Here is an 11,090-nt window from a genome sequence, read left to right as displayed (position 1 = left end):
TTTACTTTCCTCCCAGCCTACAGAGGCAGATGCCTTTTGCTCTGTATGGACTTGCCACGACCCACGGTCCTGCTGCTTTTCTCTACCTTATTGGTCTCCTGCTTCCTAATGGCGATGCAATCGGTTTTCAGGCTGGAGATTCCTCGTAAGAAGGCATGTTGTTATTTAAGGAAGATCATGAAATCCATCCTTAATGAAAGGATGGGAGAAACCCTTTCTACCAAGTTACGCTGAAGCCTGAGATTATCATTTTTATGGGCTTCCAATCTCTCCAGCCTTGTGTCTTATCAGCAAATGCAGCTGGAGGCTTCAAAACACTCCCAGCTTGCTGCTGATTTTGTGGGATGAAGATTAGAGATGATCAGATAGTGAATTATTCATTCCACTTGATATCTCTGGGCAGGAGGGAATATCCAAGCAAAAGTCAGCTCCCTCCTAGCTGTCTGAGCATCTCCTGCTCTTCCAGGGAAGAGTAGAGGCAAGGGGCCAGGCTGACGTGAACACAGAGCCAGAGCCTCAGAACCATTGGCCCCACCAGCCTCCTTCACCTGGTGGGCAGAGAAGCAGCAGCAATGGTTTAAAAATGAATGAAGGTAGATTTACATTGGATGTAAGAAAATTTGTCACGATGAGGGTGGTGAGGGAATGGAGTAGGTTCCTTGGGGAAGCTGTGGATGTTCCATCAATGGAAGTGTTCAAAGCTGAGCGGGATGTGGCTTTGAGGTCCAGTGGCAGGTGTCCCTGCTTATGGTAGAGGGATGGATTAGGTGGTCTTTAAGGTCCCTTTCAACCCAATGATTTTGTTATCTCAGAGGAAAATGAAGAGAGTAGCACAGGCCTAGAGTGGATGAAGGGTCACAGACACAATACCAATGTTAGAGACCACCTACCAGCTCCTGTGGGACCTCTTTGAGCCATGTAATAAAGCACAGGGTGGGGTGAAGGCCCCGTGGAACACGTTGGGGCAGCCATGCTCTACTGCATGACGGCAGCTGGGTGCCAGCAGCGGTTATTACACAGTCCAATTGGACATTGTTTCATGAAATTCCTCTGGGGGGTGGTGGCTCTGGATGTCCCTTGTCCTTCTCCATGCTTCCCAGACCTTGCACAACCCTTCTGCCAAGTGACTCTGCCACTGAATAACTGGCCAAGGAAATAGCTCACCCATTGCAGGAGGGGAACGTCCTGCCAACCCTGACTTGACCCTGCTGGGGAGTCTGGGCAAAAACCCACATTTTCAATGGAAGAAAAAACATATTTTTTTATTTTTGCACTGTTCAGGTTTGCTTTTATCTACTTTATCTATTTATTTATTTCTTTATTTTTATGTCTCTTTCTGGTGAAGTGGGGGGGAGATGGGGTGGATGAAAGAGGGGAGGAGGGTGAGAGGGAGGAAGGAAATGAAGGAAAAACAACCCAACCTCCATACAAACACTGAAGCCCACAACGTTTCTCAAAGAGGAACTGGCATCTGCTCTGAGCCGTATCACCCAGGAACACATTTTAGGCTCAGGAATGTGCTCTGAGCCAATGTTAATTTTGGTTAAAAAGAAGGGAAAAAAAAAAAAAAAAAGGAAGAAATGTCAGGTTTTTTTGAGGATATCAACATAATCCTGAAATGCCAAGACCTGGATTTGTCCAAGACCCGTTCTATGGGAAACAGCTCCTAAAAGTCCCTTGGAGAGAGCTGGGCTGGGGCTCAGTGCTGCAGACAGAACTGCCCTTCTCTGCCTCAGTTTCCCCCTTCAGTAAAATGTCTCCAAAAGGGTTTGCTCTGCCACATCCCTGTGCTGCTGAGAGCATAAATGTGAGGGATGGCAACACATCCAAAGTGCTGCAGTGGGAACTTGTAGCACCTGGTCTCTGCTTTGCATGCTTCCACTGCGAGAATTCCACACGCTTCCACTCCTTCCACAAAAGGACGAAGCGGTGGCAAATTATTTGCTGAAATTTCTGATCTTGTCCCTACAGTAAACCCATTGCCATTGCTGTTCCTCATCCCCCCCCCAGGCCTGGCTGAGTGACGTGCAGCCAAGCAGGTGCCACTGGGCCCTTTGGCCACAGTTGTGCATACCTCCCTAATAGCTGCCATAGGCTCAGCAGATGCCTGGGAGCAGAGAAGAGCTTTGAGATAAGCAAAGGAATGAGTCCCTGCCCTCATGGCCAAGGGCAGAAGAAGAAGAACCCTGCCTTAAGGTTCTTCTTTCTTTGGAAATCAGCCCTGCTGTCCCTGGGGCTGAGCTGAGCAGAGAAGATGGGAAGAAGTCCCCGAGTATGGAGGGGCTGAGAGCAATGCAGATGCAGGGTGGGCAGCAATAGGTGGCAGATGTTACAAGTGCTGCACTTGCTAAAGACAGACCCAGGACTGGGTGTTGGTGAAGCTTTCTGCTGAAGGCAGGCTTTTTTTCTTTTTTTTTCTTTTCCTTGTGAGGTTGTGCTAAGGAATAAGCAGCCAAGAGCACAAGACCTGCGTTCTTCTTTGGAATTGATAACATGCAAATATGTTGCTGGGAAACCAAAGGTCACTCTCATTATTATTTCTTCCTAAGCCAGCTCATCCCTTTTGGTTTGTAACAGCATTGCTTTTAAAGGGACACACTATAGGCAGGTCCTTCCCAGGTGCATGGAGAGAGTTCCCTCCTTGGAGAGACCTTTCCCTGCATGAGCAAAGCTGGTGGGGCTGAGGCTGAGCCCACCTTGTGCTGCATGGGGGATTGAGGCATGGGCAGATGAGTGTGCAAAGGAACTCAGGGGAAAGCTGGGGGCTGGGCTTGTGCACCTCCATTTCCAGGATAAATGAGACTGCTTGAGATCTGGGGAAAGCAGGGGAATGAAGAGCAGGATGACAGCACTGCTGTCGTGTGTTTCTATCTCTTGTGGTGTCGAAAAACTTCAGGATCAGCCCTGAAGGCTCAATAAAACCAGCGTTCTGTTTATGATGTTTAATAGCCTATCTAGCAACGTCTGTTGCAGCAATCAGCAGTGAGGCCAGTTTAATAAAGGATGTTTCTAAGCCACAAATGTGTTTTCCCAGCTTGTTAATGACACTTGGTGCAAAGGACGCAGCATTCCTCTCCTGCACCTGGCACTCCGTTTCCCTGCTAAGCTGTGCTGTGTGTGGGATTCGTGCTCTGTGGGTGCTCCCCAGGACTCCAGCGCTGGGATGGGGCACAGGGGTGGGAAGGGGTTCCTAGGGGAGCCCTTGTCCCTGCTCTGTGGGACAAGAGGTGCTGACGGGGAGCTCTCAGAGCTGAGATTTCAGCTCTCTGCTCGGCCGCATTCCCCAAAGACCACAGCAGGGATTTACCGATGAGGGCGTTAGTTCTTCCTCCCGCACCCGTACAATCGCTGTCCGTGTATCTCGGCTCCCTTCCAAGCCCTAAGGGAACAGCCAGGTTCAAGTCACCTTGCCCCAAATTCCCCTTAATCCCTCTCTCTGGGGCGGAAGAAAGAGACACCTCCTCCACACCCTCCTCCCCTTCCCGGGGTCGGATTTGAATATCCAGGTGTGAGCATCGGCCACCCTCGTTAACAAGTTTGATAATTTACCCGGCTCGTTCCTGCCGGAGGGATCTGAACGCAGCGCGGCTCCTCCCGACCCCGCAACGCCGTTCGCAGCCCCACCGCCCCGCATCGTAACCCTGCACCATGCCGGCCCTGCGGCTCCTCGTCCTCGGGCTTCTCCTGGCTCTGGAGCCCGCGAGCTGCCAGGAAGGTAAGAGCTCCATTCCTGGAGAAACCGAGGCACGAGGGGTAGGGGTGGCTTTTGGGACAGGAGAGTTGCTTAGGAAGGGGAAAAATGCCTCGGTTCCCCCTGCAGCTCTGCCTTCCTATGTGAGCTCAGTGGTAGATCTGGCTGCAGATGGAACAGTCTTTACCTGTTCAGCTTGATGCCAGGTTACACTTCGACGCAGCAGCTCCAACTGATTCCCAGCACTTAAAGATGGGCGATGTGTTTTCTTACAGATTGCTTTCTTATTTGCCTCTGGAAGGCACTGCTCTGCTTCTCGCTCTCAAAGTGGCAGGATTTGTTAATTCATAGTTCTGATCCCTGTGGAGGTAGTAGGGCCAAATATTTTCCTCTGCAAATCATGCTTTCATTCCCTTCCTGGAGACTTAATAGAGAAACTTCCTATTGCTCTGACATTATTTTTACGAAACTTGGGGCTTGTCTGACACTACAAATAATCAGGAGTAATTAAAACAAATCAGGTCCTGCCAAAGAGCTGGAAAATTCCTTCCCCCTTTCTCCGCCTGATGCTCTGGCCTTGACCGCTCTTCCTCTATTTGTTTACCAACTCGTGAAAGACTGAGCAGTGTGGGGTCTCCACTGTCAGCAGGATTGGATGTTTTGCTGCTGCCTTGAAAGAAAAAAAAGAAGGAGAAGAAAAAAAAAGCCTTTAGTGAAGTTTCAGAGCTGGCACAGCTTCCTCGGCCATAGCAAAGCACTTGCACAGCTGCCCAGGGAGGTGATGGGGTCACTGTCCCTGGAGGCATTAGGAACCATGGGGATGTGGCACTGAGGGACGTGGTCAGTGGGCACGGTGGGGTGGGGTTGGGGGTGGTGGTCTTAGAGGTCTTTTCCAATGTCTAAGATTGTATGAAAGCTCAGGGGACAGCTGATGCCTTCTAAGCACTCAGGAAAGATGGCCCAGAAGTCCTGGATGTACCTTCAGACCAGCCTTGGAGCATGGAAACAGAGTTACAGCACATGAAAGGGCTTATTTTGGCACTGGTGTTTTCCCTCGTCTTGTTTGTAGCTGCAGATGGATGTGTGTGTGTCTGCCAGGGAGTGCAGAGTCTGCATCCCACGCTGGTTAGTTGGCTGAGGAATTCCTGCGTGATGGAAAAAATCATCATTACTATGGGCAGAAGGGAGATGAGATGGCAGGGATGCTCTAGGAGGGATGCCTCCATTGAAACCTTTTTTGGGAAGGGGTCTCTCATCCTCAGGGTCATGCACCTTGTTGAGCACTTTGCCTCTGCTCTGGTTTTCTGCTCATATTTGTGCACTGTGTTCTCGTAGCCCCTGGCACGAGGCTGTGAGGCTGCTCAAAGCCAGAAGTGCCCCATTCTTGTGTACTGCTCATCCCTTTAGCTCTGGGTGCTCTGAAATTGCATGGGAACAACGGTCTGAGGGAAGCTTTGCTCGCAAAACCTGTATCTCCTGAGCACAGCTGGCTGTGGGAGGTCTCCTACCATTTATCTTCTCACCTTCCCTCTTGGAAGACCAAGAGAAGAGAACTTGGAGGTTTTAGTCGCTGCTGAATGCCATAGATAAGTTGAGGTGGGAAGGGATCTCTGGAGGTAGCCTGCTCAGCCTCAGTAGAAACACCTATGACAGGGTGCCTAGGCCCAGCTCCAGGCAGCTTTTTGAAGATCTCCAAGGAGAAACATGCTCTGGTGCCCCATCACCTGCACAGCACAGGACTTCCTGCTGTTTTGACAACAATCCATTCCCAAGCTGACCCTGAACTCCCTCAGTCCCATCACAAACCTCATTGCAGTCTGGAAACCATGGCCCCAGCAGGAAAATAAAACACAAATAATAAATAAATCTAGCAGAGATAACAGCCAAGGACTGAGCGAGGGAGGAAATGAAGCTGTCAGGCCCCCAGGGCAGGGGGAATGTTTGTCTTTGGGGCTGCACTGCAGGGCAGGAGCATCTCCTGCCCATTGGGTAGTGCAGGTGGTGACCAAGCCCTGCTCCCTCTGCCTGCTGCCACCCGTGTGGCACTGCTCAGCGCTGATCTGAGGGGCTGCAGTTGCGGCATGTGGATACAAGAGGGAATTTCCGCCTGGATTCCTCCTGTCTGAGTGTCGATCCAAAGGCTTTGCTGTGAGCACATCTGCACAGGCAGGAGGAAGGGTGAGACAGCTGCCGGCAGCACAGGCAGCGTGCCTGTGGGGGGCTGGTTTGCAAACACAGGTTGCATAGTCCACTTTTATTGCCTCTGGGGAAGGTTATCTGCAGTTGAGAGCAGAAATTTGTCTGGACAGCGTGTTCAGCCATGTAAGTCTCTGGAGCTGGGCTGAAGTGTTCCCACTGGTGTCTGGTGGCAGTGGCTCTGACATGGCTCTGCAGAGCTCAGCTCCCTTCTGTGTGTTGCTGACACTGTGCTGGAGAATCTCACCCAAGCGGGCAAAGCACATAAATGCATTTCTAATCCCTCTTCTCCTTCTTTCCCTGCAGCCAGGGGCAAACTTCAGCCTTGGTCACAAGGTGTCATTGCTGTGGTGGTGTTTCTGGTGCTGGTGGCAATCTGCTTCGTGGTCAACAGGTTCTGGTGCAAGAAGCAGCAGTGAGTGCTGGGGCCTTGGGAGTGCTTGGGGCTGTCCTGTTAGTTGCTGGATAAGGTGGCCAAGCAGTCACAGCACTGTGATGTGGACTCAACCCATGGGAGATGCAGTGTGGGGCCACTGCTCAGCTTGGCTGACCCTTGCCTGCCTGCTGGGCTATAGGACATGGTCTAGAAGCCCAATGTTGATGAGGACAAGCGCTGGAGGTGCTTTCCCATGGGCTGAGATGTGCACACATGCACACAAACACTGTGCTGTGCCAGGGGAGGCACAGCCCTGCCTATCTTTCCCTGTCACTCCTGGCTGCGGGTGATCATTTTGCAACGGCGTACACAGAAGGCAACTGGAAAAACCAGTTAGCAGGAGAAAACAACCCTTTGTATGTGTGGATGGATGAGCAGGAGCACCCTGCTGAGATGCCATCAGATCTTGCCAGGGTCACACGTTTCTGAGAGTCTCATATTATCCCCATGGTGTCCCCTTCTCTCTGCTGCTCTCCCCTTACCCCTGCACAGCCCCTATTGTTGGGATCTTTCCTCTCCCATTCCAGGGATAATGTTGAGACAGTGGTGAGCATCGGGGCCAAGGAAGAGGCTGTTGTGCCCAACGGACGTGAAGGGACATACGTGACCTCTGCAGTGGACTTCAGGTGAAGCATCCCTCCCTGTGACCCTCAGGCTCAGCACTCGTGTCCTGTTCTGTCCTCTGGCAGGTGTTGGGACACGATGACAGCTTGTGCTTCTCCCTCTGACAGGTCCAAGGAGAACAAGCACGCCTATGAAAACACTTTGGATCTAGAGGAGAAGGTGATCACCACTGCCATGTAGCACCAGCTGGTGGCGGGACCCTCTGCACTGACATCCCCATGCATGGCAGCTCCTCTGTCCCAGGCCTTCAGACTTCTGTCCCTTTGTTAGACCCTAGGAGAGGTCTGGGGCTGTCACCTCCCCAGTCCTTTGGCCACCCCCCCCACCTTCTCAGCTCAGCTGATGTCCCCCACCCCCTGGACCAGGGGATGCTGACCCACTCCAGATGCTGCTGCATGCATGGGACCCCATGTTCCCTCCCCATATCCTTTCCCCTCTGGGAAACTGTCAATGGAGAACCCACTCTCATGTCAACATCTCATCCTCCTTTTTATGAACAAAGGCTCCATGCCATGCATTTCAAACTCAGAACAAATCGCCTCCCCTGTACATATCTTCTCTGCCAGCAATAAAGAGAATTGCTGTCCATCCAGGCTCATTCTGCTGGTGATCCATAGGATTCTCCAGCAGCTCATGACACTCCCAGTCCTCAGGCACTTCAGAGAGGGTGGGACAGTATGCAGAAGGATGCTCAGAGAGGGGTCAACACCTCATGGGTGGGATCCATTGCTTATTTCCTAGCTTAGATTTCCTTAGCATCAGGGGATGTAGCTTGAGATACCATGTACAAGTTGTGACCTGGTGTCACGGACTGTTGCAAGCTCCTTTTCTGCAACCACAGCTTCTGTAGGTGATGCTGCTGATGTTCCTGATGGATGGGGACAAAAATTCAGGTGTGGTGCAAAATGGGAGTGTCCCCATGCCAGATATCTCCCCATGAAGGTAAACATCATGGAGCCAATGCTGAGAAATCACAACTGGCATCAGGGAAATTAAACGGGGTGGAAGATGGGGCAGAAGGTTCAGAAGGGCTGAGCCCTGTGGTGCAGCTCTCCTTTTGCAGATGAAGGCTGTGTTGTGCTAGAAGTGCTTTTGTGACTGCAGGGCTGCAGCAGGATCTGGGTGCTGCTCTGAAATGAGTGTCACTGACACTGCCTCATGCCCAGGTAATTTCGGGGCGTATGGCCATAGGGATGGGAAGGAGTCCCCTCCCCACCCCCCCAGCTCACCTCCTGGCTTTTCTCTGGTGGCTGCCACACTGCACAGCTCTGACAAACAAGCTTCCCAGATCTTCCTGGTAATGATTTGCTTAGCAGAATGTACAAGGATTACTCATTTTTCAGCCTGCTGCGTCAGCACTCTGGCTCGTGGCTCGAGGAGTGGCAAAAAGATTGGAACCCATTAATTTTTTACCTCTCAGTTGCAAAAGAAGTTACAAAACAGCAGCCTTATAATGAGTAACAAGTTGTCCCCGACCGCATGCACGCCCTGGGTGAGCCATGATGGGTTTGGGATGGGCAGTGGTGGCAGGTGGATGGTTGGACTAAATGATCTTAGAGGTCTTTTCCGACCTTAATGATTCTGTGACGCAGGGCTGCTCAGTGTGTGGCATCCCATTTCTGAGGAGGGCAGATGTAGGTCTGGGCAAGGGCAGGGATGGGGATTTTGGGATGAACCCAGGCGGTCTCTAACAAACAAAACGGAGCAAGCATAAATGAAATTTATTGTTGGAAAATCTTAATTAGACTTTAAGCCCCAAAGGGAGAAAAGTGAGGTATTATCTGACGCAGCTAATGAGTGTTAAGGGTCTATTGTTGTCTTTCTTGTTTACCTTTCTGTGCTGGTTGATATGGCCTGGATCCTCACCTGCGTTGCCATAATTAGGATATCTCATCTCCCACTGATAGGGCTGGGGATGCTGTTTGTAGCACAACGCTGCACCATCCCTTCCTGGTGGAGGAGCATGGTGAGGAAGACAGTGTCCTGGCACCCATTGCACTCCCCATGAGCTGGGGGATGCCCTAGGGCACCCTGCAGTACATGAAACCTCGGGGTTCATCAAATCATAGAATGGCTTGGGTTGGAAGGGACCTCAAAGATTATCTATTACCAATCTCCTGCCATGGGCAGGGTTGCCAACCATTAAAATCACCTGCTGGCCCCAGGTGATACCACTAAAAAAGGCACGTTAATTCTGCCTTACCCTGAGGATATGTAAATTATTCCAGGTGGTTATTCCATTATTCCATTATTCCATTATTCCATTCCATTATTCTAGCAACTGAGGGGTTGCTGTATAGGGTTGAAGTGTTGCAGAATAGGAGGTTTGTTCCAGCCTTGCCCCACGCAGTGCAGCCTTGGCTTGTTGTCTTGGTGCTGGGCTCCTCAGCATCCAAGCAGTGGGATTTGGACCTGCAGAGCACAAAGGGAGGTTTGGCACCACTATGGGAGTGAGTAACAGTGCTAGAACACATGGAGGGGGCTATCACAGCCCCTTGGGGTGCTGCCTGGTGGCATCGGTGCAAATGGGAGCAGGGCATGTGAGATAGATGCGTGTGGGCAATGGGGCCACAAAGTTTTTGGTCTTGATTCAAGGTACTGAGAGCCAGTAGTAAAATACCATCCATTGTTGATTCATACACCCTTAGTAGCTAAACAAACATCCCTGGAGCCGGTCCTTATCACTTTATTACACCTGCTAGAGTGAATAGATTAAAGAGGACAGGGGAGGGGGGAGAAAGCAGAAGAATCCAGGAGGAAAAAAAAAAAAGAAAAAACAACCAGGTTTGGGGATTGTTAATTATTCTCTGGGGTCTCTAATCTTTAACTGGCAAACAGCATCGCTAACTGTCTTAAAGCCCCTCCTGGAACATCCTGATAATAAGCCATCTGCATGAAGGCACCCCGTTATCTGCCCTCCTCCAGCCGTCTGTGACATGGCTGGAGTGGGAGATAATGGATGTGCGGCGTGTAATAACGACACGTCATTCATGATTATCGGCCTGATACTCAACCTTTTAGCTCCATTGTTTGTGCATTGAAAAAAAAAATTAAAAAAAAAAAAAGGAAAAAAAGGGAAGGGGAGGGAGGGAAAGATGGGGGGGAAAAGGAGGATTTTTGGTGCTGTGTGTACAGACTAAAGCATCTCCCTGCTAAACAGGCTGGCTCTGGTGGCATCTCCCTGAGGGGCTGTGGTACCCGGTAAGGAATCGCCCATCCGGATGCTGTATCCATGGTGATGGATGGAGAGAGATGAGGCAGCACAGAATTGTCACTGCCTGGCAGGATGTTTGGGGACAGGGCTCGGGAGATGAGGTCTCCAGCGCTCTCTCTTCGTGCTGCTTTTGCAGTGGTGTCAGTGGAGGAAGTTGTGTTGCACAGCCTTTTTACAGGGAAGATGTCTGGAGGTGGCAGAGCAGAAAGACCAAATCGTTCCCTGCACCTAAGAGCTCAGCCCCTCGAGGATGTGGGATTTTATTCTTTCAAAGCTGGGGGGAGGAGGAGAGCTGGGGCAGATCTCTGAGATCAGCGTGAGCCCATGGGTGCTGCAAGGGTGACGGCATCAGCACTTCTACCTGCGTGCAGCCCCTGTGCCTTATTCTCGATGCTCGCTGTGTCGGGAACAGGCAATGACTCGTCTTCCTGACCCTAACAACTCCGCCGCGAGCCCATAGGCAGTACCGGGCTGTGCTGCACTCAGAGCCAGAAGGGCAGATTTGGATTTTTCCCGGTTCTCTCAGTGCCACCCAGCGGAGCTGCGCGGACCTGCAAGCTGAGCTGGTGAAAAGGGGGGTCCCACGGCCGCCCCCCCGGCCCCCAACCTCACGGGTTGCGCATAGAGAATCTCCCCGTGCCCTCCCCTAAGCCCTTCCAGCACCGCTCTCTGGTGGTGGTTTTTGCCTTTCACTCGGGTACTGAGCGCTCAGTTCTCAGCCCGTACAGGAAAAGTCTTGGGACCAACCCGCGCTTTGTTTCTGCCCGTGGATTTTTGTCATTGCCACCCCTGCTTTTGTTCTGCTGCTTTAAAGGCAGCTTGCTGTGGTTATTTCCTTACCACAGAAATGCTAACATGGTGCAAGACAAGGGCTTGGTGTCCTGTAGCATGGAAGGGCTGTGAGCTCTCTTCTCAGGGGATAAAATTCC

General features: G+C 51.4%; 1 protein-coding gene across 2 annotated transcripts; it reads left to right on the top strand.

Annotated features, from left to right (window-relative positions):
• The first annotated feature begins 247 nt into the window (after positions 1–247).
• On the top strand, positions 248–7,535 carry PDZK1IP1 (PDZK1 interacting protein 1). 2 transcript variants are annotated; one of them, XM_042819736.1, is made up of 4 exons: positions 248–593; positions 6,194–6,302; positions 6,851–6,949; positions 7,055–7,535. In XM_042819736.1, the coding sequence occupies exons 1-4, from the start codon at positions 584–586 to the stop codon at positions 7,125–7,127; spliced, it is 291 nt and encodes a 96-aa protein (XP_042675670.1). In that variant the 5' UTR covers positions 248–583; the 3' UTR covers positions 7,128–7,535. The 2 variants fall into 2 exon arrangements, with proteins under 2 accessions (XP_042675670.1, XP_042675669.1); XM_042819735.1 differs by lacking the exon at positions 248–593 and adding an exon at positions 3,632–3,715.
• Positions 7,536–11,090: the final 3,555 nt, after the last annotated feature.

The sequence above is a fragment of the Centrocercus urophasianus genome, unplaced genomic scaffold (genome assembly GCF_019232065.1).
Source record: "Centrocercus urophasianus isolate 14NV4802_14NV808 unplaced genomic scaffold, USGS_Curo_1.0 seq_18, whole genome shotgun sequence".
Classification (NCBI taxonomy): Eukaryota; Metazoa; Chordata; class Aves; order Galliformes; family Phasianidae; genus Centrocercus; species Centrocercus urophasianus.
The sequence above is the reverse complement of the archived record's forward strand: the minus strand, read 5'-3'. Positions and strand labels throughout refer to the sequence as shown.